Here is a 26,929-nt window from a genome sequence, read left to right as displayed (position 1 = left end):
GAATAATAATTTTGTTTTCAGTAGCAGAAAAACACAGTTGCTAATACATTTAAATGTTGAAGCCAAACTACCTGCACAAGTTAATTGCATTTTAAAGCGAATTGTAACTAGGTGTAACTACTAGCTGCGTTTGCCCTACTCAGAAAATTAAAAGTATCTAAACCGCAGTGTAGAAATGTAAAAGTCCTGCATTCCAAATTTTGTTTACTATCAAAAGTAAAAGTACTCATCATGCAGGATGGGCCATTTCAGAGTGGCGAGGGGCCCCAAGTACAAATTGCATCATTTTTAAGGGGTAATAGGCCAACAAAAGGTCTGGAACCAGTGCACAAGGCCATCTAGTTGGTGTAGTGATTTTCATGGCTGGATTAACCCGTTATGGGGCGCCGGGGCAAGAAACTTTTTTTGTTTGGGCCCTACCCACCTCCAGTTTCCCATACAGTGCAGTGCACAAAGAGACAAAGAAACAAAACCAGTAATCCTATGAAGGTGGACTACATGGTTTTTTTGTGTCAGTTTTTGAGACAATTCTATTCAACATCACTTAATTTAAGTATAAATTCCATATAAGCACAATATAAAATTAAATCTCTTAAAACTAAATTTTGACTTACCTTACTTGACACTGTATATTAGGATTACAAATTCTTAAACAAATTTGCCGTCTGAGGTCTGGAGCCGCAGGGCAGCTGCCAGCAGTTGCCTGCTTTACCTGGTTGGTAATCCATCCTTCATGCTTTTGTGTGTGTGTGTGTGTGTGTGTGTGTGTGTGTGTGTGTGTGTGTGTGTAACGGACAGAGATCAGTTTTCCTTGCTCCTTTCCTTTCTATTTGAACAGATTTTAGCAGCAACTCAAAGTAATTCTTTTAAAAACACATTTATTTCTCCCAAAGGACAAAGGCTCATCTTTTAGCAGTATTTACATTATACAGTACCAGTTAATATCTTTACAATTTCCTTAAGATGCCCAGAAAATAAAGTCAAACCGCAAAGTGGTCAAACAATACAGAGAAACAGAGAAGACAAGTTTCCTTAGAGTTGGGTCCCTTTCCCTGCCTGTGTCAGGGAAGGAGACCCAACAAAAATTAATTCATAAAAAAATTAAATAAATTCAGAGGTTATGAAATGGCATGGTTCAAGTTCAGACTTGTCCAAGGCCCTTGCGACCATTAACACCATTAATGTACCATTTGTGTAATGCGTCCTGTGAAATGATTGCAGAGGGAGAGGATCTCTCCCCAGTTGTCTTCCAGCCATGCGGAACATGGCCAAAGATGCTGATGATGGATGTTTAAGTGATGGAAGTGTGTGATTTCCTCACCTTCTTACCCGATGCTCAGGGATTGTTATCGTGGAATAGATGGTCGAGGCTGTTCAGCATTACGTCCCAGTGATTCCTGTCTTACAAAAAGGGGCAGTAATGACATCCCTCTTAAGAGCAAAACAAACACGCATCCATCTGAAGCAAGTACACAATTACCTGCTTACAGAGGCACTCTTGCTCTAACTCACACAACCAGCCTCAAATATGTATGTGAACGTTTGCATTTCACACACACAGTACGAGCAAGTCCTCACATATACACGCTCTCTTTTCAAAGTTTCAGATGGAGACGATGCCCAAGAGCCTCACAGGTTGGTCTCATCCCATGTTGGGTCATTCATGCTCTTTAAAATCCTCCTCACAACCTTTTCTAGATCCTTCCGTGCTCTTTGCTCCTCCTCCAGTGACCTCTTCATCTTCTTATTATCCTGTTGTGGAAAACAATCATTTAACTCATGTCGTTGTAACAGAGATTCAAAGAAGACATTTAGCCACCCTGGCTAAAACTACAGCTAAGGTGACAGTTTCATTACCTCAAGTAATGTGAAACATCTCATGTTTCAAACATGTGTGCCAAACAAACAGAAAAACCCAACCCATTTTACAAAAGAGGTAATGACAGATCAATTTAATTCCACTTAGCTAACATTATGCCTATCCTTGAATCAGCTAACATTTTTCAAATTAGAGTGTCAAAGCAGCTAATTTTAACTTTTTTAACTAAGTCATATATAAGATAATTCACCCCATCATGATCTATCATAAAACATTCCAAACATTCACCTGTTTTAGCTCCTGAACCTCATCCCTCAGGGCGTACACCACATCCACCAGGCTCCTTTGAGACAGTGAGATTTACGAGTCAGAACCTTGAAGGCTGCTTATTAAAGGATAGGTTCACATCGTTTTAAGTCGATTTTAAAACAGCACTCACATGCCAATATGCACATTTCAAAAGTTTAAGTCCGCTGTAATTTTTGTAAATAATTGCACAGAACAAGGGCTGTGGATTCTGTCCCACATCTCTTACATTAGTTTTACATCAGGAATGGATCACTCCAAGGTCAGTATGGGCAGGAGGAACAATCATACCAACCAGGAAATGTTTCATTGTACATTTGGGTACGTGAGTGTTGTTTTAAGACACCCATGATAAGGTGTGAGCCTATACTATTAGCTCACAGCAGTAGCATAAACCAAAAGCAGTTGGTCTACCAATAATGACGACATTAAGAGTAGCAGCAGACATGAAACAGTGTACTTGAAGGATAAGTATTGAGGTATTTTTTGTATTTTCTAAATGTAAATTAAATTAAAATGAACGGAGAATGTGCATTTGCTGATTTGTTCCTAAGCTTTGGAATACTTTACCTTTCACTTTTAGATCACCCAACTCAAATGGTATTTTTTTTTTTAAATGGATTAATTAATCCACATGCTGAAAATAGTCCCATGGGATTTATAATATGTAAAAGACTGATTCTGGACAAAGGAGAAGCATATCGTCTTACTTTTCTTCCACTGTACTTTGTCCGTTGCGACTGGGATCCTCCACAAGGACCTTCTCCTCACCGGGGATGATCACATGCAGCCCTGTCTCCCTTCGTGGTCCTGTTTCAAAACAGAAGAGCACTCAGCACTTGGTACTTTGCTTTGTCTCCCCTTGTAGTAAGATGAGTCAGTACCGAGTCATCTTCAGCACACTGCTTTTTCAGACCACTGTCTGAACTTCTTTATTGGAAGGACTGACAGCATCAAACAGAAGCAAATATACACCACAACTGGTAGTAGCAGTGTGTTAGTCATGCACAAGGAAGATATCAGACAAGAGCCAAAGGAGAGTGAGAGGAAATGAGAGGCTGTGGAAATATCTGGCACCCCCCCCCAAATTCATTCACAATACAATTCTCTGTCAATCTGAAATTAACTCCACCGTCTTCCCCAAATGAAAACACGCACCAGACACAATCAAATCTGCCATTCTAACAAATCACCAGAATGCCAGTGTCTACCAAATGACAGATTTATTCAAAACTCATAATACAGCGTTTGGGACTTGAACACTTCAGCAGTGTAGAACAAATACACTGAAGGCGCCGTTTGCAGATAAGACATGGTCACATGTGTGAACTGAATACAGTATTAGAGCACACAGAGGACAATGTTGGTCAAAGACAGTGAGTCTCTTCACCCTGCCTGTCCCACAGTTTGACTTAGTTTCTTAAATCACAGAATACGCCTGTCACAAAGTATAGCACATGATATAAGGACAGTGATATTCTTAGCTCAAATACTCATAGAAGGTAGAATGGATTTTTTTTTCCTTGTTCCATGACAACTAATATTTACAGAAAGGGAGACTCTGTGCTCTTCATATTTCAAGTCCACTCTGACAGTATTCTGAGGTTGAATGAATAGTTCACACAGAAATGTTCCCGTATAATCACGGTCTGTTTCTTTTTTCTTTTTTTTTTTAACCCTCAGCGCTTTCAAAAACACCAAAGGTGAGCATTTACACTACGAATGAGCATTTACTTTACAGTAACACTGAATACTTAGGTCTACCTTTAGGACTATATCATACACACTCTAGGTAGACGACGGAAAGTACAGAATTTAACAGGTTCTACCCCACCCCCCACCCACTGGCCCGTTACATGATTGTGCAAAATAATTCAAACACTTCATGTTATAATTTCAGTGTAAACTTTGATACAGACCAATAAAATTTAAAAAAAGAAAACAAATGATTCTTCCAGGGATCATTTTGTAAACATTGACATACAGAATAGCATATAAATTAAAAATAATGCCTGTATACAAAATAATGAATACAATAAAGAAATAATTTCAGAAACATTAAATAGTACTGTAACATGGACCTATATATTCCTTATGTCACTCACATTGCTTACTGTAAGAGGAGATAGACTCTAAGTGGATGCCAAACTGTACTTTTAATACCAATACTGTAAAAATACTTCTTCATAAAAATAGTCATTAATGCAAGATAGCATGGGAGACCTCACAAGCCAGATAGCACAACGGCATGTCTGGCTTATGAGGCCGTAGCATAGGTGCTAGTTTGTTATGACACAAGGGATGTTTGTTTTTGACATTATGCTAATCACATCAAATAGTCAGAGCCGGCAACAGCTACACCTAAAAGAAACAGTTCAAAATTTTGGAAAATGGGCTCATTCGCTTTCTTGCCGAGGGTTAGGTAAGACAATCGTCTCTCTACGGTAAATATGAAGACAGAACCAGAACCTGGTTAGCTTAGCTTAGCATGACTGGAAGAAGAAGAATCTGCTACCTTAGCTAGTTTAAACTTTAAACTGAGTTATTTCCTGTTCTCTTGGCACATCTAGTAACTACAAGACTAAAACAGAAAAATTAAATACACTTATTTCCTTTCCTAACCTGCTAACCTGCTCCTGGCTTCAGATTCATATTGTATGAAAGTGGTATCGATGCTTCGCATCTAACTCTCAGCAAGAAAGCAATTAAGCATATTTCCCCAAGTGTGGAACTATTCCTTTAACTAACAGGTGACATATCTCTATCAAACAAAGATATTCCATTTGTATTACAGGACTGTAGCTGTATTAGGTTGTAGTTTATAGTTTATTAGTGTCTGACTGGCACGCTATGCCTGGTTCTATATGAATCTTTTTGAGATTAGAGTAATTTGAGATTTAAAACATGACATACCGTAAATGCAACCCTGTGGAACCACTGAAAGACAGCAACATTACTGGATCTAAGATCAGGCTTAAATGGATGGTGCTTAGGAGACTACACAATACAGTAAATTATTAAAATGTTAACTTAAAAGGGCCAGTTCACCAAAAATACAAAAACACATGATCTCACTTCACTCTAGTGCTGGTATCCAGTCATCCACATAGTTTCCCCGGGCCTCCACCCTAATGCAATAGATGTGACTGGAATTTCGTTTGCGTTGTTCACAAGATTGAAGATATAAATTTTAAATAAAATCTTCAGTAGGAAGTCATTCCAACTAAAAATGCAGACAGTGAGGTGAGATTATCCAGAAAATGAGAAATTGTTTCTGGGAAGACCTACTGGTGTTTCATTTTTTAACATGTCATTTTTCAGAGCCACATTTGAATCCTATTCCTATCACCTAAACAGCATTAGAGCGGAGGAAGTAATCTCATCCAGAAAGATATTTAAAAACCTGGACAAATAAAACCAAAGCTATGTGCACTGCTAGATACTACTAGAGGTAAGTGTTAAAACATGTCTTTTTCTAATGTGGGTGAACAGACCCCTAAGTTCACCGTTCTTGGTCTGCTAGCTTTTATCCAGTTTGTAAAAGCTTGACTAGAAGGTGAAGTGTATGTGATGATCTCCTCTTTCTGTAGCAGCTACAACAAAGAACGGACTGAGTTTCACAAACTATTAAAGTTAGCAAGGACTTTAAATATTCAGCAGTGGTCTGGTTATGTTAAATATTACTCTGCTTAGGGCTGGCAACATGAATAAAACTTCAAATTATGAAAAGAGCGATGATATAAAATGTTAAGAATTTGGATATTACATTTGCATGCTGCTATACTACCAGGCAGCAGGGGCATATGTGCCTGAACCTGTATGTGTGTGCGTGTGTCGCATCTGTGCTATGTTTGAGCATACATACTCTAAAAACACATACTGGAGAGTAGTAGTGCATGGTAAATAGAATACACTCATTCCTGAATTACATCTGAATATCAGACAGGAAAAGCTCAGTCCCCATCTCTCCCACCCAATGGTTCTCCCTCCCCCATATTCCACTCCAACATCCCCTCTACTCTCTGCTAAGAGAGTCCGCCGCATTTATGGTCAAACAAGGGGAGTGGTCACATTCAAGATAAATTAACAAGAATTACCTAACACTTACTGCATGACAACTACAGAAAGAGAGGAGGCACATAAAAGGGAAAGTGGCAAAGGCAACAGGGAGATGCTTTAAACATCTTCAAAGAAACTGTTGAAAAATAAATAAACCAAATAAGTTAACAAAAAAATGATCAAATATATAATAGAAAATAAATAGATAAATTAAAAAAATCTAGTTTCCTTTAATACATTGAAGATAAAAGAGGTAAACGTGCTGTACGTTACATTACAGTACAGCGTGGCAGTACTGTACGTTCTTTAGTTCTGGTGAGAGATGCAGCTCTTGCGCGGCACTGAGCCCATCCTGTAACTGTGGGTCGTCCAGATAGAATCATAGTCAGAGTCCTCCGAAAGGTCAGAGGTCAATTCTGGCCGTGACACGCTGCTACGGCGGCCCGGCGAGTCCACACAGGACCGGTCCATGTCGGCCAGCACGTGGTTGTGCATCAGGTCAGTGCCCTGCCAGGCTGGTCGAGGCGGGCCGAGGTGAAGGTGACGTTGCAAATGTACAGGGAAGAAATGGTGGGCGAAGGGAGAGGAGTGACGGTGCGGGGGGGTAGCATGCGCAACACGCAACAAATGGTAAATCATAAAACCAATGAGAGATGGAGAATGAGATGATGGAGCAAATCAGAATACAAGGAGAAAATTATAGTACAGTATGGAGAGAACAATAATTGATGAAAGAGAGAAAGAAGGAAGCCCAGGTAAACCCGAGCAATGCCAAGGAGTGAGGAGTGGAGGAGAGACAGAAAGAAGAAAAGATACTGTTAGAAAGATCAGTTCAGAATACCAGTGTTAAAGAAAGGCACCGAGTCATGGAATACAGATATAGTCATTACGAAGACGGCAAGCTCCGGCATGAACCTCTCTTCTTTTGTGCATGTACATGTATGAGTAAAACTTTGTATTTTCTTACTGGAGTTCAGTGTCTGCCTGGTTTTGGCGCTGGTGCAGTACGCCTCAATAACTTTCAGGATCTGGGCATCTTCTTCAAGAGCTGCTGTACCTGAGAGCGAGAGGGTGCCAGGGGAAAAAATGTAGGTAATTAAACTATTGCTGAGAGTGAGACGAGAAGATCGATACCACTCTCATAGCTGTCCAAAATCTGCCCACCAGCACCTCTTAGGTAAACTAATTAACACATTATATCTTGTTTGTATTAACTGTACACAAACAGAAATGTAAAAACAATAATATGTGTTTTGTGGAATACTTTATGTCAAACTATTCCTTTAACATGAAAAAATGATCACATTAGGTGTCTTTGACTTCGGCACAGACCCTGGACATAGAAAGGAAAGACTTTAAACATACTCTTCCTCAAGGCAAATTCCTCCTCAGACTGTTTTCTCTCAGGTTTGCGTTTGGGAAGGAGTTTCTTCACACTCTTAGGACTTTTACTAAGATCCTGTAAATTAGAAATCTTTATGAAAATTTGAAAATCTACAAACAAAAAACACACACACACACACACACACACACACAAAAAGATTTCCGACTGTCCCTCACCTCCTTGTAGCAGAGGGCAGCAGAGGGCCGGAGTGGGGGTGCGGGCCGCAAGCAGCTCAGGCTCCAGGGTTTGGGGGTGTTGGGTGGCTCCAGTGGACCCCACATCATGGTGCTGTGAGATGTTCCATGGGAGGAGGGGTGGGGCAGAGTGTGGTATGTGGGGGCCACTGTCATGGCCCTCCCTTCAGCATGCCGGGATGGGGTGAGGGGGTGAGACGGGAGCTGAGGAACGAAACAACAAGGGTTGTTTATTACACAATGGACAGTTCTGCTCCTCGACTAATTAACAATTGTTCTTAAATACCTGAGCACATTTAAATGAACCTACACGATCTAAGTTCACTATGTACTGTTCAGCGGGAAGACACACTCTTTACTGTTTAAGAACTATACTAATTACATAAAGAGTGATTACAATACATTGGAAAGATTTTTATGTAAAATAAAACCTGTTTTCTATTCTTTTTAAACTACTTATGTGGGTTTTGGTTACAAAATTAAATATATAAAATTTGTAATCATCTGTTTAAGTTCAAACTTTTCAGCGTGTAAGTGCAATACACCATGCCCCATACTCCAGTGCGATCATGAACTGTCCATCTGACCCACTGCCCTATAAATAAACTGGGAAACTGTTCTCGTCGCTAACCAAAATGGAGAAATCTCACGGGACCTTTCTGAATGGAAATCATGGTATCACACAATCTGAGAAGCAAGTGTGATAGCTTTTTGGAAATCAGCACCATACATAGAAAAATGATTAAAAGGTAAGGCTGCTTGCTGATTTTGTAAAATGCAACTGCCTTACAGAAATGTTAGCTCGTCACTCAAGTGAGGAAGTGATGGCACGCAAGTGAACGGAAAATCAAATCTTCAGTATTCAAATTTAACTTGAAAAAAGTCAGACAAACATGTAAATAGTTCAATTTTGGTCCTACCATAACTTTTAAGACTAGCTACCGACACGGTCACGGCCCAAAGTATTCACAGGCCAGACAAGATATGTAACCCCTCCAGTGTGCAGTGTGTCCTGCATCCATCCCGAGGTCTATTCAAAGTTGGACATTCCCAAAAACACATCATGATTTGGAAAAGGGAGACATCCTCCATAGGACATCTCCCCTATTTCTAATAATTCACTATAACTGAGGTCCTGCAGATTGATTTCTGGTTATCAAAAACAGTTACCTCTTGCCACAACGCAGCCACCAACACGCAAGTGGCCTATTGTAGATAAAATGATCGTTATTGTTGACTGTTTATTCAAGGGGCAAGGCTGAATGTTTGTTAAATATGTGTATGTATTCATTTCATTAAATTCAATTGTGTATTACAGCCATTCTAGTAAGAGAAGTAAATGACTTCACTTGAAGGCTGAATAGTCATTTTTGATGATTGCTAGGCATTATAGGAACCAGCCTCTCGTGGCATACTGATTTTAGGGTTTACACTGTAAAATCAGTGAGAAATCCACATATATACATACATACATATAAATGAAAGGCAGGTTGTATTTTTGAGGATTAATTTTGGTATTGTACAACTACAGTGCTCTTGGTCAATCCAAAATGTTAACAAACCCTCAAACCTGAACATTTAAGTAGTAAAAGTGAAGTTTTGAATCCTTGAGAGAATATCTATATGTACACCATTATTAGGCAACTATTAGTGTGCAGAATTATTATGCAACTAAATGAAAAAACAAAATATTTTCCCATCTCACTTGTGTATTTTCACCCGTTAAAGTGAGAATAATAAACAAATTCAAAATTTACAGATAAACGTTTCTGAAATTTAAAAAAAAAAAAACCCAGTGACCAATATAGCCACCCTCCTTTTCGATAACAGTCACAAGCCTTCCATTCACGGAGTCAGTCAGTTTCTTGATCTAGTCAGAATCAACTTTTTGTACAGCCTCCCAGACACTGTTCAGAGAGGTGTACTGTTTACCTTCACCGTAAATTTCCTGCTTAAGAAGGGCCCAAAGGTTCTCAATAGGGTGTCAGGTGAAGAAGGGGGCCATGTCATTAGTTTTTCATCTTTAAGGCCTTTACAGGCCAGCCACGCAGTGGAGTACTTTGATGCATGTGATGGAGCGTTGTCTTGCTTGAAAAGCAAAGTCTTCCTGGAAGATGCAGACTTTTTCCTGTACCACTGCTTGAAGAAAGTGTCTTCTAAAAATTGGCAGTAGGTCTGAGAGTTGATTTTGAGTCCGTTTTCAACCTGAAAAGGTCCAACTACTGATCCGACCACGGGCCCATCCATCTGGTCCGTCAGGAGTCACTCTCATCTCATCAGTCCACAAAACCCTTGAAAAATCTGTCTTCGGATATTTCTTGGCCCATTCTTGACGTTTCAACTTATGTGTCTTGTTCAGAGGTGGTCGGGTTTCAGCCTCTCTTACCTTGGCCATGTCTCTGAGAACTGAACACCTCGTACTTCTTGACATTCCAGGTAGGTTGCAGTTGTGGAATACGGCAACACTGGAGGATAATGGGTTCCTGGTAGCTTCTTGTTTGATTCTTCCTCAAATCTTTGGCGGTTAATTTGCGTCTTTTCTTCTTGACACGTGTCTTGTGACCCTGTTGACTATTTGCAACAAAGCGTTTGATGGTTCTGTGATCACGCCCCAATATCTTAGATATTTCAAGAGTGTTGCATCCCTCTGAAAGACTTTTTACAAGTTTTGACTTTTCAGAGTCAGTTAAATCTCTTTTTTGACTCAATTTTCCTGAGGAGAAGAATCTGCCTAATAATTATGCACACCTTGATATAGAGTGTTGATCTCCTTAGGCCACACCCTCCCTCCTTACACAAATACATATCGCCTGATATGCATTAAATCCAATAAGCATTCATGTTTATACAGCTTGGAGTTGGAAATTATGGATAAAATGATCATATGGTCAAAATATTCACTTGCCTAATAATTGTGCACACAGTGTATATACATACATATATATACACATATATACACACACACACACACACACACACACACACACACACACAAACCCCTATATATACACACACACACATATACACACACACGTACCCACACACACACACACACACACACACACACACACACACAAACACACACACACACACACACACACAAACACACACACACACACACACACATATATACATAGATACATATATACATGCATATATACATATATACATAAATATACACACTCACACTCACACACACACACACACACACACACACACGTATATATACATATACACACACATATATATACTGTTATTTACACTAGATTGGGTATCAAATGAATTAAAATACAGTTATCTGTATGCGGTTATGTAATCATGAGCTCCTGACCGTGTGGCAGGGAACAGTGAGTGGTTTGTGGCTGGGTGCTGTGGCAGTAGTGTGTTTGATCTGTCTGGTCAGGTGTTCCACCCAGTCCTGCAGGTCCTGGTGGTTGGTGCACACCACATGGAGACGGTCAAACATTGTGCCTGCAGGGACAGGACAACGTTGTTGAAGGCATTACATGTAAATGAATTAAACCCTGCATCTCGCTCATCTCGCGCGGTCTTACCACTGAGCTCCAAAGCATTTTTATGGGCTTCGCAGTCTTCTAGTTTGGTCACTGTCATACTGGCCAGGGGCAATTTTCCCTGCAGAGGGAAATCATCAGATTAGACACAAAACATAAAAGAGAAGGGACCCTTCATCCACTATATGATGTACAGAACTCAGAGATTTAACACTGCAGAGAGGATTGGAGAAGACACTTTAAATCAGTTTTATCTGATAAAGTGTTGATTGCTCACCTGGAATATGAATCCACTCATCCTTGGGCTGGCAGACAACATGAGGAGGACGTGGGGGAAGAGCATGAGGTAACGCTCACTCTTCTCCTGACACACAGGAAGAGGTTCACGACAGAGAGATAAATGTAGAGGGGGTGAGAGAGAGTGAATACGAGAAAATGATCAGGTGTAATCCAGTCTGTATATCACGACTCTATTATGGAAACATGACTGAGGCCCACTTCGGATCAAAGATTCATGATGAGTTACTATGATCAAATATAAGGAAACTGGCTGCTCCTATACTTCTACTCATTAACCAACAGTTCTTTACATCTGTGATGTCCTTTTGATTAGTTAACAAACATGAACTCTCCTCACACATTAAGTACTTGACCATGATCACCCAAATATGCTACTGCAATTAAAAAAAAATGTACTGCTTAATAGCATTAATCAGTTAAATGACAATAAAAACACCGTATTTCGTGCATTGTGATATTACATTCACAGCCAATGAGTTTTGTGGCAGTTTATAGCAAAGTGGAGTGCAGGTGAAGGAGGCAGATGGTGCTCGTACCTCTGAGCCAGGACTCTGAACTAAGACCTGGCTCATGTAAAGCACGGAGCCCAGGGTCTTGATGTCATCCCCCTCCCACAGCCGAATGGACTCAGTTAGAATCTGCAGCTCCAGCTCCTTACGCTTCCGCACCTCCTGGCACTGAGCCTGACATAATGGGAAAAGAGAACTGCTATTAATTCATTTCATATAGAGTCTGGTTACATGCTACTTCTGAAAAGACAGGAAGTATTTTCAGCTTACAGAGAGATTTTTGAAAGACGCCATACACTTCTGAATGTCTGGCCTGTCAGGATAACTCTCCTGAAAGAAAAAGAAATATGTTGGTTATTAAACACACATCGTAACATATCATCGAATCTAGAAAAATGTTTCTGCACGGACACAAACCTCCATGTGCCTCTCCAGCTCTTTGAGTAAGGTGGGGTATTTGTCAATTCTCATAAAGGGTTTACTGAGGCCTGTGGTCAGGGTGAGGATCCCAGGGCTGACTGCACCCCTTCCCTCCATAAACTCCCCCAATACTTCACTGCAAGAGGGGGGAAAGAGAGAGCGATAGTGACAAAACAAATTAATTATGTAGCTTATCATGCAGCCTTGATGACCTGCAATGATTTTGAATATTTTCTCTACATGACAAACGGTATCGACACAGCGTTTGAAACAAACACACCTTTCAGACAGCAACTAACTGGGCTCTTTTGCCTCTGTTAGTTAGCTTACATTGGTTTCAAAAAGACTGAAGGTCAGACATCGCTAATTGGGCTTTGGATTGTTAGATCTCTCTTGTACTGCTGCCTTTATAATCAAGTTTTCCTGGAGGTGGACAAGCTCACTGATATGAATACGGACATTAACTTTGAGTAGGTAAACACACTCATAGGGGTTGCAACTAACAGTTATTTTTTAACATCAAATCATCTGTTTTGATTGTTTTTGATTAATTAAACACTGTGTGATGTGGAAACCTTTTTCTTTTTCCATGTGACCTATTGTGCTGCATGAAGACAGGTTTAAAACACTATAAAAATCATACCGAATGTAGCTGATGTATAAACGTACCTGTACTGGGTGAGCACATTAACTGCACAGGGGTGGTTGGAGCAGTAACCGACATAAAGAGCTTTCATCTGTGGCATGAGGTTGAGGAAGAAGCCCCCCACCCTTTGCTGGCTTTCTGGAAGCCTTAAGGAAAAAGAAAGATCACACACACTGATAAAAATATACTGCATCTGTGCAAACTCTCCTACACTGATAAGAAAATAGACCGGTGCAGAAGTATATGGAATGTGTGTTTATGGGCTAACATTACAAAATCGCAAATATATAATGCTGTATATTCCAAAGACTATGGTTTGATCCATCGTCCCTGTAGTATAGTCAGCCCAACACTAGATGTCCCTCTGCTTATTGTGAAACGGTGAAGATGCTGCTGCAGAGGGGCTGTTTGCAAGGAGGGACTAACTTGGTGCACTCCTCCAGTGATTGGACGAGCATCTGCTGGAAGGTGCTGATCTCCTCGAGGTTTCCCAGAATCAGAGCCACGTCCGAGCTGCTCAGTCTGGAGGAAAAAGTGATAATGGGAAAAGCAAAATGGTGACTACGTATTCAGTGACATGTAAAGGAAAGTCAGATTTGTTCTTAGGAAAGGGCACAAATAAGTGTAAATAAGTCGTACTTGTCAATGCTCTGAAGAGGTCGCAGATAGTTCGTCAGCAGGCTCTGAAGGTCCTTGGAATATTCTGTCTCTGTTTCTAAAATGTTTTGCAACACCTACAATAGAAAGGGGTAAAAAAAACTTTAACAGCTTTAATTTAGAAAGTGTCCATATATCAAAAATTGGAGTAGGCTTTGGTAAAACACCACTTTCTCTATTATACTCACTTTTCATGTGGATTACAGTTAAGTGTGTTGTTTATTTCATGAGTTACTGCCACAGTTTTTGAGTTAATAAAACATAAACACACTATAACACTAATTTACTGCAATATTACTGATCAAGTAAAATATGTCTTGATTAGCCCTTAAACTGATTCTACAGATTGGCTCAAGATATCTATAGTACAGGAAATGTTCATCAATAATATAATTTCTTCATAAAAGTAATGAAATTTAAACTGTGCTGAAACTGCAAGCGTTCCTTCTACCAAAATCAAACACGTAATGAAACTACATAAACATATTTTGCTTCAGAGTTGCTTTGGAGTTTATACTGTACATTATGAAGGGAAAAATAGATTAATTCATTATAAAGTCAATCAGAAGGTGAGCCACATAACTGATGAGTGTTTTGCACATTGATTTATGAATATACTGTATAGCTGATCAAAAAAATGAGTGACAGTGATCAACTACTGTATATAATGAAATTGTAATGAAGCATATTGCCGCATATCTATCAAATCAGAGGTGGGTGAGACTAGCTGACCAAATAACAACATTTCATTTTCTAATAAAATCAGTATTAACAAGCCAAATATTGATTCAGTCCTATGAGTTATTGACAATCAGCTTGTACTACCAAACAAATCATCATCACATCCCACATGTTTTAGAGGTGTCTGCTCTGGGAACACTGAAATACTACAAGATGCGTCCTACACCAGGAGAGTGTGTGTGAAAAGAAAAAATAATTTCACTGGGATTATCATGCAACTGTGATCACAGCTTTGGGAGTGACACCTGCCCTCAGGTGCAGGAACATTTTCAACAGTAGTCATGGAGCATTTTTGACAAGAAGAGAGGAGAGAGTGTATGTCCATGAGTTGTTTATAGAGCGTTGTGGTTGAAGAGGTCAAATAGATTTTATCCCAGTACTCCATTTAATTACTTGTAACTAAGCGCATTTAGAAATACTGAATGTAAAAAACCATAGATACAGATAGAACTTAAAAAGACCAGGCACTAGTAAAACCCCCCAAGGAGACAGACATAAACCTTTTCAACATGATGTTAGTGGAGAAAGGAGAGACAGAGAAGTAAGAAAGCAAAAAAACGGGAAAACAAGATTTCAAATAACTGCTGAGCTGCGTCCTTACCAAGTTATAGTACGTCTTGCTGATTGCAGAAGTGTCAAAGCCTTTAGGTGGGCTCTTAAGGGTGCCAGACTTGGGGGACACTTGTTTGTCTGTGACCAGAAATCAAAGAAATGAATTAGGGCACATGCCCCTACTTATATATTACACGATCAGTAAAGCAAATGAACAATTTCAATTAACACTGAGACTGAGGTAATTTATGCCCGAAACATTGCACACAATTTAATTGACAGTATTTTGGCCTTATCAGCCCTGCCCACATATATATATATGCAATAATCTTACAACTATAAATAATGTTACAAATGTACCAGGATTTGTAATTCCCAGATTATCTGTGGATGAATGCTGATTTGGTATTAAATCGGTTAAAAAAAATCATGAAAGAGCATAAATCATTATTATTACTTGAAGAAAAAGGCACAAAAAAAAAAAGATTAATGACATACATTTTAGAGGTAATTCACGCAAGTGAAAACACTACAGTGTTTTCAAACTGATGCTCCTGCTTCCAAATTCAGAAATCAAAGATATTATTGGCTCCGTAAAGAAATGCTACTGACTTTAAATAACAACAAAGTCTGTGTAACAAAAGTAGTTTTTAGTGGCTGTCTTTTTATTGCACATCTAAAGCACAAAACAGCTTACCCTGTTCTAAATCCACAGTAAGTGTACATCAGGCATTCAAGTAGTGTTTATGTTTTCTGTGTGCTTATTAGGCTCTGTACTCACAATATTAATTATTCAGATGGAGTAACACTACCTCAAAAACACGTCTTTATGTGTTTATATTTCAATGCACCTTGCAGCAAAAAGATTTCCTCTTGCTGGATGAAAACGATTTGAACTGAACTGAACCAATGCAACTGAAAATATATCTATGTCAGTTGGGTGATGAATTGGAAATATCTTGATCATTGGTCGTTACACTCACCAAAAATTTGCACTAAATCGGTAAAGTAAAAAAAAAAAAAATGTCATTCAAACAGAGGATCAGATTTTGAGGTGCTGCCTCTTGCCACATGGCATCTCAGCCAGTTTTACAAACAACAAACCACAGCGGGCCTCGAGAGGCAACAGATGTGGGGCTGTGTTACTGTCATAGGGCCAGATGGAATGGCAATGACAATGGCAACTGTGATGTTGTCTACAATTTGGCAGTTGTTGTCTGAGAGATGTGAAAACGTCTGTTTAGTATATTATTTAATCTGTCAAGCTGCTCCGTGTTCATTCACAGAGGAATGCAGGAGCAGGAGACCTTTTCAGAATTATGGGGTTTGAAGGAGGCAACTGACAATTTTCGGAGGCTGTAACAAATATACCATAATCTAATTAATCACTACACTATTGTATTAATATCTGGGTGTAGTGAGACCAAGTTTTAAAATAGCATGGGGGTGTCTCTGAGTAAGAGATTTCTGTAAAAATGTTTTTAGTGAGTTATCAGTATATATTACAGAAGGTTCTAATCATCATTAAGTCGCTGAAATTTGGGGTGGAGCATCCTATCAACAATCATATTCAAGGTACCCGCTGCCCAGAAGTAGTAGCTGAGGTACCTACCAGAGCCTTTGACTTCGCGCACATAGTTGCTAGGAAACCACCCAGTCTTGCTATTGAGCATCCCCTCCCACCAGCCGCCCTCCTCCTGACGAGTCACACTGATGATGTCACCCTTAGCAAAGGTGAGCTCATCCTCGTTGGTTTGCTGGAAGTTGAAACGTGCCTTTACCAGCAACTGCTGTCCGCTGTTTTCTGACATGTCCTGACAAACGAGGAGCGAAAGAAGCAGAGGGACACGTAAGCAGCGAGCAGAAAACAGATACTGTGTCTAATGAGAACAGAGCTGCGTTATGAACCATGTTAGGCTTCATACATGTTATGGAAACAAATTTGTGCAACATTTATTACTCATTTATTACTCATTATACATCATATTCGTTATTTCCATTGGTTCGGACTTTACCATGTTGCAAGCAAAATTTTTAAGGTTAAATTCCACTGTGATTGCAGTTTTGCTGTTTTCCTGCAAACTTTTCCATAGCTGATCAAAAGCCTGCCTCATTTTCTGGTAAAATTTCTCATAAGTAACTAGCAGAGTCTTGCCCTGACTTGACTGAATTGTGATGGCTGGTTGTTGGCTTGACTAAGTTGTGAAAGATAGCAGGAGGGACAAACTCACTACAAACTATAAATTTCATTTAAGAGGGACGTGGAGAATTGTCATCTCACTCTCATCGTGAAACTTGCCCTGTTCCTGATTAGTTTCATTTAAAGGAACTATTAGGAGATGTTCAATTTCATCTCCATTTGTTATCAGTGCCTAAACAGTAAGATATTGCTGCTTAGGTTGCAATACCAGTGTCTGTACAAAGCTTACAAGAGTGGGCATTCTGATCTAGTGGTTATAATGCTTACATTAATTATTTATTTTTTTAAAAGAAAATTATGAACTGTTCCTGTTGGTCTTAACTGAGGACATCCCATGCCTGCTCTCAGGAGTGTCTGCACAAAGCAAACGAGGCACAACTCTGTACTTTATGACGAAGTACACTAAGTATGATAGTATGATGAACGAATGAACTAGTATATACGCATTGGTTTTTTTTTTAAATATAAATATATTCAACCAAAGCAAATAAATGTGAATACGTTACGTCCTGTTGCTTATGGATGTGAATGGGGAGCAAAATTGGGTGTGACAGCAGCTTTTACACTAAGTCTAATTACATCCCTATTTTGCAGCATCGTTCTGACCGCCTTCAACCTGACAAGAGGTCTTATCAGCAGAAATAACTCAAAACACCATGTGTGGGTGCACAGGGACTTTAACTATCCATTCATCACTATATAATTATTCTCTGTAACAACTTGGAAACAGTAATTAACCATTACTGAACTACTGCACTCAATTATCTACTTTGTATTATTACTGATTATTCATTTATACTCAATGCTGACAAAATAACAAAAAAACACATTAAGCATTTTCAGTGACACAGATCTATTGTGTTTGTAAACTGTGCTGTTAGTGACTGGCAGTGAGTGTTGACCTCACCAGACTGCGAAACTGGTTCTGCAGCAGCTTGGAGGATCGGCCCAGCGAAGCCTGAGAGGACAGTGACTCAAACGACTTGATGCGGTGGGCTGAAGAGTGTCGGGCACACACTGAATCACTACCCACGCCAATATCTGGACAGAAAGGGCAAAGTACAAATACACCAGACCTGGTATTTGCAGTCAGCGCCCACACGTTTATGACTACCCGCATGTCTTTCATAAAAACACCCCCACGCACATCATCATGAAACCCACTCATATTGCACATGTTTTGACTAACCTGCAGTCACTTTATTCAGAGCCACCAGACTGCTCAGCACCTTTGAGAAGTTAAGTCCCAGCAGCAGGTCACTGGCTTCGAACGGCTGTGGGGGAGAGAGAGGACACAGAAGGAGGGATAGCATGAATGCCAGAGAGTCATCAGCAAGCGCATTTCCCTTTTAAAGTTAATCGCCAATTCCAGCGCAGCAGGACTGTGTCATCACTTGGCCTCAACACAAGCATCGAGCGGTCAATCGATAAATCTCGTTATCTTTGACGGGAGTAGCTGGTGAAACACACGAGCTCAGCAGACACACATATCGGTGGCAGCTACAAACAGATACCGTTTACAGCATTCTACAAAACTGGGTTGAATTATTTGTATTGCAAAGGGTGTTGACAGAAACTGAGCTCATCTGCCTACTTCATGAAGAGCAAGAGCATAAAAGGATGAGGCTGGCCTATGGGAAGGCATTCACATCAGACAACTCAAGAAAGTTGACTGATTGCTCAAGTGAAGGTCAAAATGGCTGTGCATTGACAGTAAAACTCTATATCCATTACATTTGGGTTTAATCGCACTGAACAACAGAGTTTGGCTGAAGTGAGGTATCCCTGCGTGCTTGGCTTCAGGTACTTCCGTATTATTAAGTGCAAAGTCGGATATATCGCAGCTTTCAGAAGTAGCAGTAGTTTTACGCTATTTACCAGTCAAAAACTTGTAACTACGATGACGTGAACGAGGCATGGTTGTCACAGGCAGAGCAGGGAAGTCTGAATGTATAGAGAAATAGACTAATGCACTGATGGTTTGGGATTTTTTAAATAGGATTTGCTGAAAATAAGAAAAATGTAGAATAATGCCAGCCTTATCCTTTTCGCTGCAGTAGAAGTATAAGGACTGTTTGTATCACTTTCAGCGTGACTCTCACTAGCCTCTTGGTTAGTATGAATGGCAGTGATTGTATCTGTGTCGATGACTGTAGTTGTCCTCAAATGATTAGCTACTCCTGCTTCAGTTATACATATATATTCTGAGGGTGAGTGACTGTTATGTGGTGGGAGTGTGAGAGTCTCTTTCATCTTCCGCTCTGATTGCAGATATGCCCTCAGGGAATATGTGAATGACTGTGAATGCGAGAGTGTGTGTTTTCAAAAGACAGTACATGTGTATGTGTTTGTGCGTGTACAAGCTAAAAGACTCGCTGTCCTTGCCCGAGCATTTATATGAGAGCACCCTCTGCCTCACTCGTCCTATACTTCCACTGGAACTGAAAATACAAACCACATTCAGTATTTGTGCTTTACTTTTCTTTCCCATGATAACTGCAAAATGTGAGCTCTTCCCACACCTTAGAAGACATTTTAACAGGTTCCCCATCAGGAAAAATGTTACACATCTCTTAAAAAAAGTGAAACACAGTGAACGGTGCACATTAAACATTCATGCAGGGAGATAATGAACATGACTAACATGACAAGCTTAGACACGTCTGCCAGGCCTCAGCATCACAGTCAGGTAATGATCCCTCAGCGCAGGCTGAGACAATGGTGCAACACCCCTCTGTGACTCAGCAGGCTACAACAGGATAGCAAATTGCGCCCACACTTTTCATGATTGAGGAAATGACTGTTTACCTGCACAGGGTATTACAACCAACTACTCCATGTACACTACTGTTAATGGGATATGTTCACGTCATACTTCACAGTAGGAGATTACTTAAATACACTAAATAATATTTAAATATTAATGCTTCTGCGAATCTCCCTTACAGTGAGTGTCCAGTAGAGTACAACAGTGAGGGAGTTAAGAGTACATTTAGCATGTATTTAAACAACGACACTGGATGGCAACAAAACAAAAACAATGCGGTTGTAGACCGGACTTTCAGTTTTAAGTATGCACATTCATATAAGGTGTACGACACTGGACTCATGGTCAGCGGTGGTCCTAAACATACAGACAAGGCAGCCGAGCAGTTTTCCTTCCAACTAAACAGCCGCGTGTTCTTCACTGGCCAGGCCAGTTACCTGGCGTCAAAACAAATGATCGTGTGTCTCAGTTCTCAAAGACCAGGCTGAAGACAAAAAGCACCCGAGGCAAGCGAGAAGTGTAGACTATAGCCTGACTAGAGAGTTTTTACATTTAGTTTGATGTATCAGCCTGGCCCATTCATACGTCCAGTTCTGCTGATGATGGCTGCAGTACAGACCCGCTGCTGATGACTGTTGGTCACAGGCTTTAGCTAATCATTGACTGCAATAATATATGCCTTTAATTTAGTTTATCTTACTTCCTTTTAGTACCTTAGAATTTGGGGATAATGTATTTAAAGATTTTGTCTGACTAGCAGTTCAAAACCCAAAGATCTTCGATTTAATATAGTGTAATATGAGGGAAATTTGTTTAATCAAGCAAAAGATGGCAAATATTCTCCGCTTCCCGATGTTACAATTTGCTCCTTTTCTGTGATTTACAGTATTTCTAATTGCATATCTTAGAGTTTTGGACAAAACAAGACATTTTTTAAGTTTTCACCTCGAGTCAGCCCCACAAAAATACGTCCGTCTGTCCAAATACCTTACACAGCCTTACACGTCTACTGTGGTAGCTTTACAATACAACAAACTTCTATGGTTTTCATGTTTGATGGTAATGGATTCAAACTCTACCATTAGTTGAGACGGATGGATCTACAATTATTGCCAGGGTAGATGGAGGGTAAAGTTACTGTTCCAGGGGGACCAGTGGGGTCATGGGAACTCTAATGATCACTTCCTGTGGTCAAAGGCATTAGAGGTTAAAGGTCAGTACCGGCAGCTGCCTATGTTTCAGACACGGGCCTGAGCGTCTAATCTCGGGGAGGTATCCAAATTAGATCTAAAATGGGATCAATCCCATTGAAATACAGACATGCAAACACAGCGAGACCAGCATGCTGATGCTCAGCCAAACCTCCAGCTTAACTCCATTAAAACGAGGCAGGTCGGGACTCCAAAAGCACAGCGTCTAGCTCTCTGTCTTGCACATGTAAGCGGCCACTGCTCTAATCTGCAGCCGCAGCTACCTGGGGTCAGAGCCAGCAGTGCTCTGGGCCCTGGAGAAGATCCATCTTTGCTCCACAGATGGTGAGCGGGAGGACTGCCACATCCCCAACTACAATAATCCTGCCCTGTCCAGTTCACTCAAAAAAAGGAAAAGTCACATGCATTTGAATACACTCTCGCATGCAAGGACCAAATATAGTCTTAAATAAAATATAGTAAATTGTTTGCAGTGTTATGTAAAGCACGTCCTCCAGAGAAGAGACAAATCAGCGTGATATAAAGGAGTGGTTATGATGGGCAACTAGACTATTTGTTACTTTGAAAACTGGAGCTTATTGCTCAACACCGCTGCCAGAACCTGTCCCTGTAACGCGCCAAAACAAACAGAGGTCTTCCGCAAAAAATAAAAATGATGGGTGTCTTTTGCTTCACTGGCTTTTCAGCTGCATGTAACTACTAAATAGCACGTCTCACACACTCAGCATGACAGTGCCCTGTCTCACCCCATCTCCACCTCTTGATCAGTGGCTTGGAGACTCCGAGGAGAGAGGCAACGCTGAGGAACACTGAGTTTCATTGTCAGACCATGGTTGGTTCAATGACCCCTCTATGCACCAGCCTTAAACGGCACGCTGTGCTCAATTTGCTAAAGATTACGGAGGCATCCTCATTAGGGCGAAACTCTAATGTACTTAAATATTTCTATACAGGCCCGCATGGCTGAGGTCTTAATCCGTGGACATGTTTGGACTTTGCACGTTGTAATTATAAGACTGCAATTACCATGTTAGAGCGAGACCTACTTGCATAAACATGGTCCTATATTGTCCATAGCTGCAATGGCAATTTTTTCTTTTCTTTTTTTTTTTTAGCAAAAAAGAGAAAATGTTTATGCATTGCCTGGTGTGAACTGGTGGTGACAATAAAGCCACGCGTGAACCCGAGGACAAAGCTTTGCATTAATTTGAAAGAGTAAACATTGTCGGGGCGCCTCTAAATCTAAGTGGGAAATGGGAAACAGGCTACAGTGTTTATTGTTGTCCATTTAGTGTCGCCCGAGGTTTTGCCAGAACGTCGCAAACCACATCGCCACCGGACGGACCAGCAAAGCTCTCGCGGCCGGGCGATGGGTGATTGTTCTCGGCTGCTAGTTCACTCCTCCTCCCCCGGCCGGGGCTCTCCGTCCGTCCGCTCGCTCCGTGAGCCCCATTGTTTATTTTTTACCAGAGTCCTCTCTGGGACATGAACGCCTCACCCCTCCGTGGTTTCTACATGCAAGGCAGGGTCGTGAAAAACGACCAGACGCGAGCGCGGGTGTGAAAAGGCACTCACCTCGACGCGGAACGATGTGCAGCCCTTGAGAAACTCCTTTATGTTGCTCAGGCACTCGCCGTCGTTCTTCGGCTCTTGGTAAATCTGGAAAGACGAAAACGCTTGTTAGAGATACACCTCCTGGTCACGCCGCCGGTGTCTTGCTTTTCACACCGCGGTTATCTGTGACTCGTTGGTTTTTTTGTTTTGTTTCGTTTTGTTTTTTTAGCCCTACGATTAAATCTCTCTCTCTCTCGACACGCATTCTACTGCCTGCGCCTGCACTGGGCCTGACACTCCGGGGAGGCTGAACACAAGTCCCGCAGCGGGGAAGTGGAGGAGGCTGTAGTATTGGTCCGAGGGAAATGACGTTGACAAATAGGGACCCCCCCCCCTACCGATGTTGTCGCAACCTATGGGTGCACTGGTTTTTATAATAACCTCCTTGAACGACACGGGTGAGAGGAGAAATAGTAGGAAAACGTACGTTCTGCCATCACTGATTATAAATGGGGAGGAACGCCGCTGTCGCTGACTTTGACCTCGGTGAAAGAAAAAGATGTAATAAATGAACACCTCCGCGACCGTGCCAACAAACCACTCGGACGTTATGGGCATCACGAGAGTAGATTTTATGGCAAAATAGTTGTGCTGGATCACATGAGATTGTACAGGTGTGCCTCATAAAGTGGCCACTGAGAGACACACACGGTATATGTGAGAGCCTGACTGATGGAGGATTTTTGAGGGCAATACCAACATAGATGGACGAGAGCCTGCTCAACTCTGATCATCGCTGATTGGCTGGTATTTCTCTCTAACATCACAACAAAACACAACATAACATAAACGTTTTTGACGAGGAGGCGTGCATGTACCGATCGGGAAATTTAAAGGCTGAAAAAACCAAACTTATCAGTGCTCCCTGGTGGACAAACGGTGCGAAGGAGCCACTGTTATCTTTATCTACCTTGGGCATTTCTTTAATCATAGTTCTTGTCACTTATCGGTCGATATATACTCCAGTACTGATATATCTGCTATATAGGTTGGTAAATATATGACAGAGAGTAAATATATATTTACCTTTAATTGCAAACCTGTTGTTATTTACCCCCCCCTGCTGTTTTCTCGCTACTAGGCCCCGTACTTGCAAAAATCTACTATTTCCTTCATATTTACCTTTTTTCCCACGTGTGTTTTTTCACGTTTTCGATTCTTTTAATTTTCCTCAAAGCACTTTCCTCACATTTTACCCCAATTTACTCACATCATCCATTCTCTGGCCTGCACATTCTCATTTGCCTCGGTTTCAGTTTTCTCCTCATATTTTTCCCATTGTCCTTATTGCAAATATGAAGATGAGAAGGTGCGAAGATCATGTTGTCTAAGTAAGTGCCGGGCAGAGGTAGGGCCGGGAGGTGTGCTTGTAACATTCAGTGATCAATGCACGGTAGAGCAATTATATAGACTGTGTCATTGGTAAAAGAAGACATTCTTTAGATTAGATAAAACTGAATAACACAGGTAGAAGTTAGACTAAACAAGCTGCCTCCACCATCCTAACATCATGGCCTTGCATGTCCCCAATGCATTGCACTGCACTTCAAGTGGAGGGAAACGGAGGAGCAAAGGAGAGATGCAAATGAGGGAAGCACAGAGGATTTTTTTTTTATAGCTAACTGGAAAGAACCACGACACTGCCTCCTGTTTGCATCTTTGGTCTATAGAGGCAATGTCACTTGCCTCTACCTTGATGGCAACTGACACATGGCCCAGTTGTGCCCCACATCTCCCACTCTCTCCCAGCCCACATACGCATCCAGTACTACCCGGGCTGAGAGCAATTACTCGACTTGAATGTGGCTACGGGCACCCGGCCAAAACAAAACTCTGGCCCGTGGCATCTCTGAGACGCCAGATCTAGGCCAGGTAGTGACTGGATGTGGCGGGCCAGTGATGCATCACATACTGCCCAGGGATTTACACCCTACCCATTATTATATTAGCAACAAGGAAAATGGGAAGCACAGCATGGGGAAAACGTAAAAATACTATTAGTAGTAATAGTAGAAATAGTGGGAGCAGAAGTGTTTAGACTGAGAAATCAGCCAGAATCAGTGAATATGTTTTCTGAAAAGTAGCAAGAAAATGTCAGTGCAGATATGACAAAAATCTGTTTAAGGTAATTGAGAGACAGTGTCTCCATTACATTGTTTGTCCACCAGAGAGCACCGACAAGTTTGTTTTTCAACTATAAATGTCCTGCTCAGCACATGTTGGCCACAATTCTTATATTCTAATGACCAAATCTCCCCAACGAAAACAAAAAATAGTTTATGGTATCGATTAAAAAAACATACAGACTATCTGGTATTGGCCAATAAACTGTTATCAGATTTTTTTAGACTTCAAATATTGATCTGTATCAGCCTAAAAATATCCTACACTATATAGGACAGGCAGTGTTATTGTTACTATAGTTCTTATTATTACTATTATTATTATTATTATCATCATTATGATCATTATCAACATACTTTGTATTCATTTACAGTTTTGGCGCATCAGATCTATTAGTGATATGTTGCTTCAGAGGTGGTTGTTATTCTTAAGAGTTAGCTCAAGAGTTACAGAAACCTGTCTTCACTGACCAGGGACTGTTTTCTAAGTTTTAAAAAAATCTTCTTAGCAAATAAAAGCTATTAAATCCTCCCTGAAATGAGATGGCAGCAGATTTATCAGAATGTAGACCAGCAGTATATTGACTAATTATGCCACGCACTGATTAGGGCTTCATCCAATAGCACTGAACAATGTTCAGCGATGTTGTTTTTTCTTTTCAAAACAGGCTCAGAGACACATCATTGCAGATACAACCTCGATGAAATGCTGATGTGTACAGATGCAAAGCATAATTTGATTATGTCACAGAAATTCAACAACACCCCGTTGTCAGTGTGTGTGTGTGTGTGTGTGTGTGTGTTTGTGGGGTGGAGGGGGGGTAATGGAGGAACCTGTTTGTCATTTAACAGGCAAATTTCTCACGCTTCTATGGCGCTGTAGTCAGCCCTGAGCAGAACATCCTCTTTTAAGGAAAACATGGACTCGCTCGCCCAGGCACGGCTGTCTAAACGGACTGAGGCTATACGTTGACAGACACAAACACTGCGCTGTTTCTTTAAATGGGGAGAGGGTCCATCTCTTGTCTGTGCGCCTTTGCAGTCAATGGCGGCCCACTCCTATAGCTAGGGTCTGTGTACAGACAGCCAGTCATCCCTTGCCGATCACACTGTGTGCACTGTGCGTGTCAAAATACACCGACACGCAAGCCGCGTCGCCCTGGCCAAAGAGGAATCTGAAACAGACGCACCAAACCAGAAGGCAGATCTGCTGAATGTTCAGAGCTGCATTGAAACACATTAAGCGAGGCCTTCATTATTACGACCTGGTGGATCTGATCGCTCCTGATAGATGTGATCGGTCGGTTTTCGTTTTGCCCTGATGCTCCCTCGTCTAGAGCAGATCAATACAGTGGAAACAACTGCCTCTCTGTTTTGTTTTTTTTGGGGGGGTTTTTTCACGCTGACAACACGTATGTGCAACCATATAGCGTTGCTTTCGCAGACAATAAACCCGGGCTGCCGTGACCTACAAAAGAAATTGCCTCATGGACCAGTGGGCAGAAAGAGAAGCCAGACAACAAACCGCGTCGGTTTCACGGATCTGGGCAGCACACAGACACGCCGACGGGGCGGGCGGTTGGTTATGCAGAGGAGAGCGGGGGGGTGGGGGGTGGGGGGGGGTGTTATTGCCCTTACTTTCTCCGTGGACCCCGGGCTGAGCCGCTCCAGCAGCCTGCACAAGACCACCCCATCTTTCAGGGAGGTCTGCAGGAAAGCTTCGGGATCCGAGATGGTCTTCTTCGGCGATTCCAGCACCCCGAGCGTAATCAACCATGTAACCGTCTGTTCCGCCGAATTCATGTCCAGTCACAACAGATCCTACTCAACAAAGCGGCTGTGTTTGGGTATCTGAACAGCTTACTTGCCCCGGTTACGCTGTCATCTGTGCGTTAGAAGAGAAACACAATTAATC

General features: G+C 41.2%; 1 protein-coding gene across 2 annotated transcripts; it reads right to left on the bottom strand.

Annotated features, from left to right (window-relative positions):
- Positions 1 to 879: 879 nt before the first annotated feature.
- On the bottom strand, positions 880 to 26,929 carry arhgef7a (Rho guanine nucleotide exchange factor (GEF) 7a). Of its 2 annotated transcripts, XM_040148530.1 has the most exons (22): positions 26,653 to 26,929; positions 22,853 to 22,936; positions 18,489 to 18,573; positions 18,207 to 18,340; positions 16,712 to 16,913; positions 15,149 to 15,237; positions 13,789 to 13,883; positions 13,576 to 13,671; positions 13,173 to 13,295; positions 12,501 to 12,639; positions 12,354 to 12,413; positions 12,111 to 12,257; positions 11,552 to 11,638; positions 11,317 to 11,395; positions 11,094 to 11,233; positions 7,745 to 7,966; positions 7,550 to 7,643; positions 7,152 to 7,241; positions 6,520 to 6,699; positions 2,836 to 2,935; positions 2,108 to 2,162; positions 880 to 1,752 (listed from the first exon to the last, which is right to left on the bottom strand). In XM_040148530.1, the coding sequence occupies exons 1-22, from the start codon at positions 26,815 to 26,817 to the stop codon at positions 1,630 to 1,632; spliced, it is 2,589 nt and encodes an 862-aa protein (XP_040004464.1). In that variant the 5' UTR covers positions 26,818 to 26,929; the 3' UTR covers positions 880 to 1,629. The 2 variants fall into 2 exon arrangements, with proteins under 2 accessions (XP_040004464.1, XP_040004463.1); XM_040148529.1 differs by lacking the exon at positions 6,520 to 6,699 and having other exon boundaries at positions 26,653 to 26,925.

Source organism: Xiphias gladius, chromosome 16 (assembly GCF_016859285.1).
Source record: "Xiphias gladius isolate SHS-SW01 ecotype Sanya breed wild chromosome 16, ASM1685928v1, whole genome shotgun sequence".
Classification (NCBI taxonomy): Eukaryota; Metazoa; Chordata; class Actinopteri; order Istiophoriformes; family Xiphiidae; genus Xiphias; species Xiphias gladius.
The sequence above is the reverse complement of the archived record's forward strand: the minus strand, read 5'-3'. Positions and strand labels throughout refer to the sequence as shown.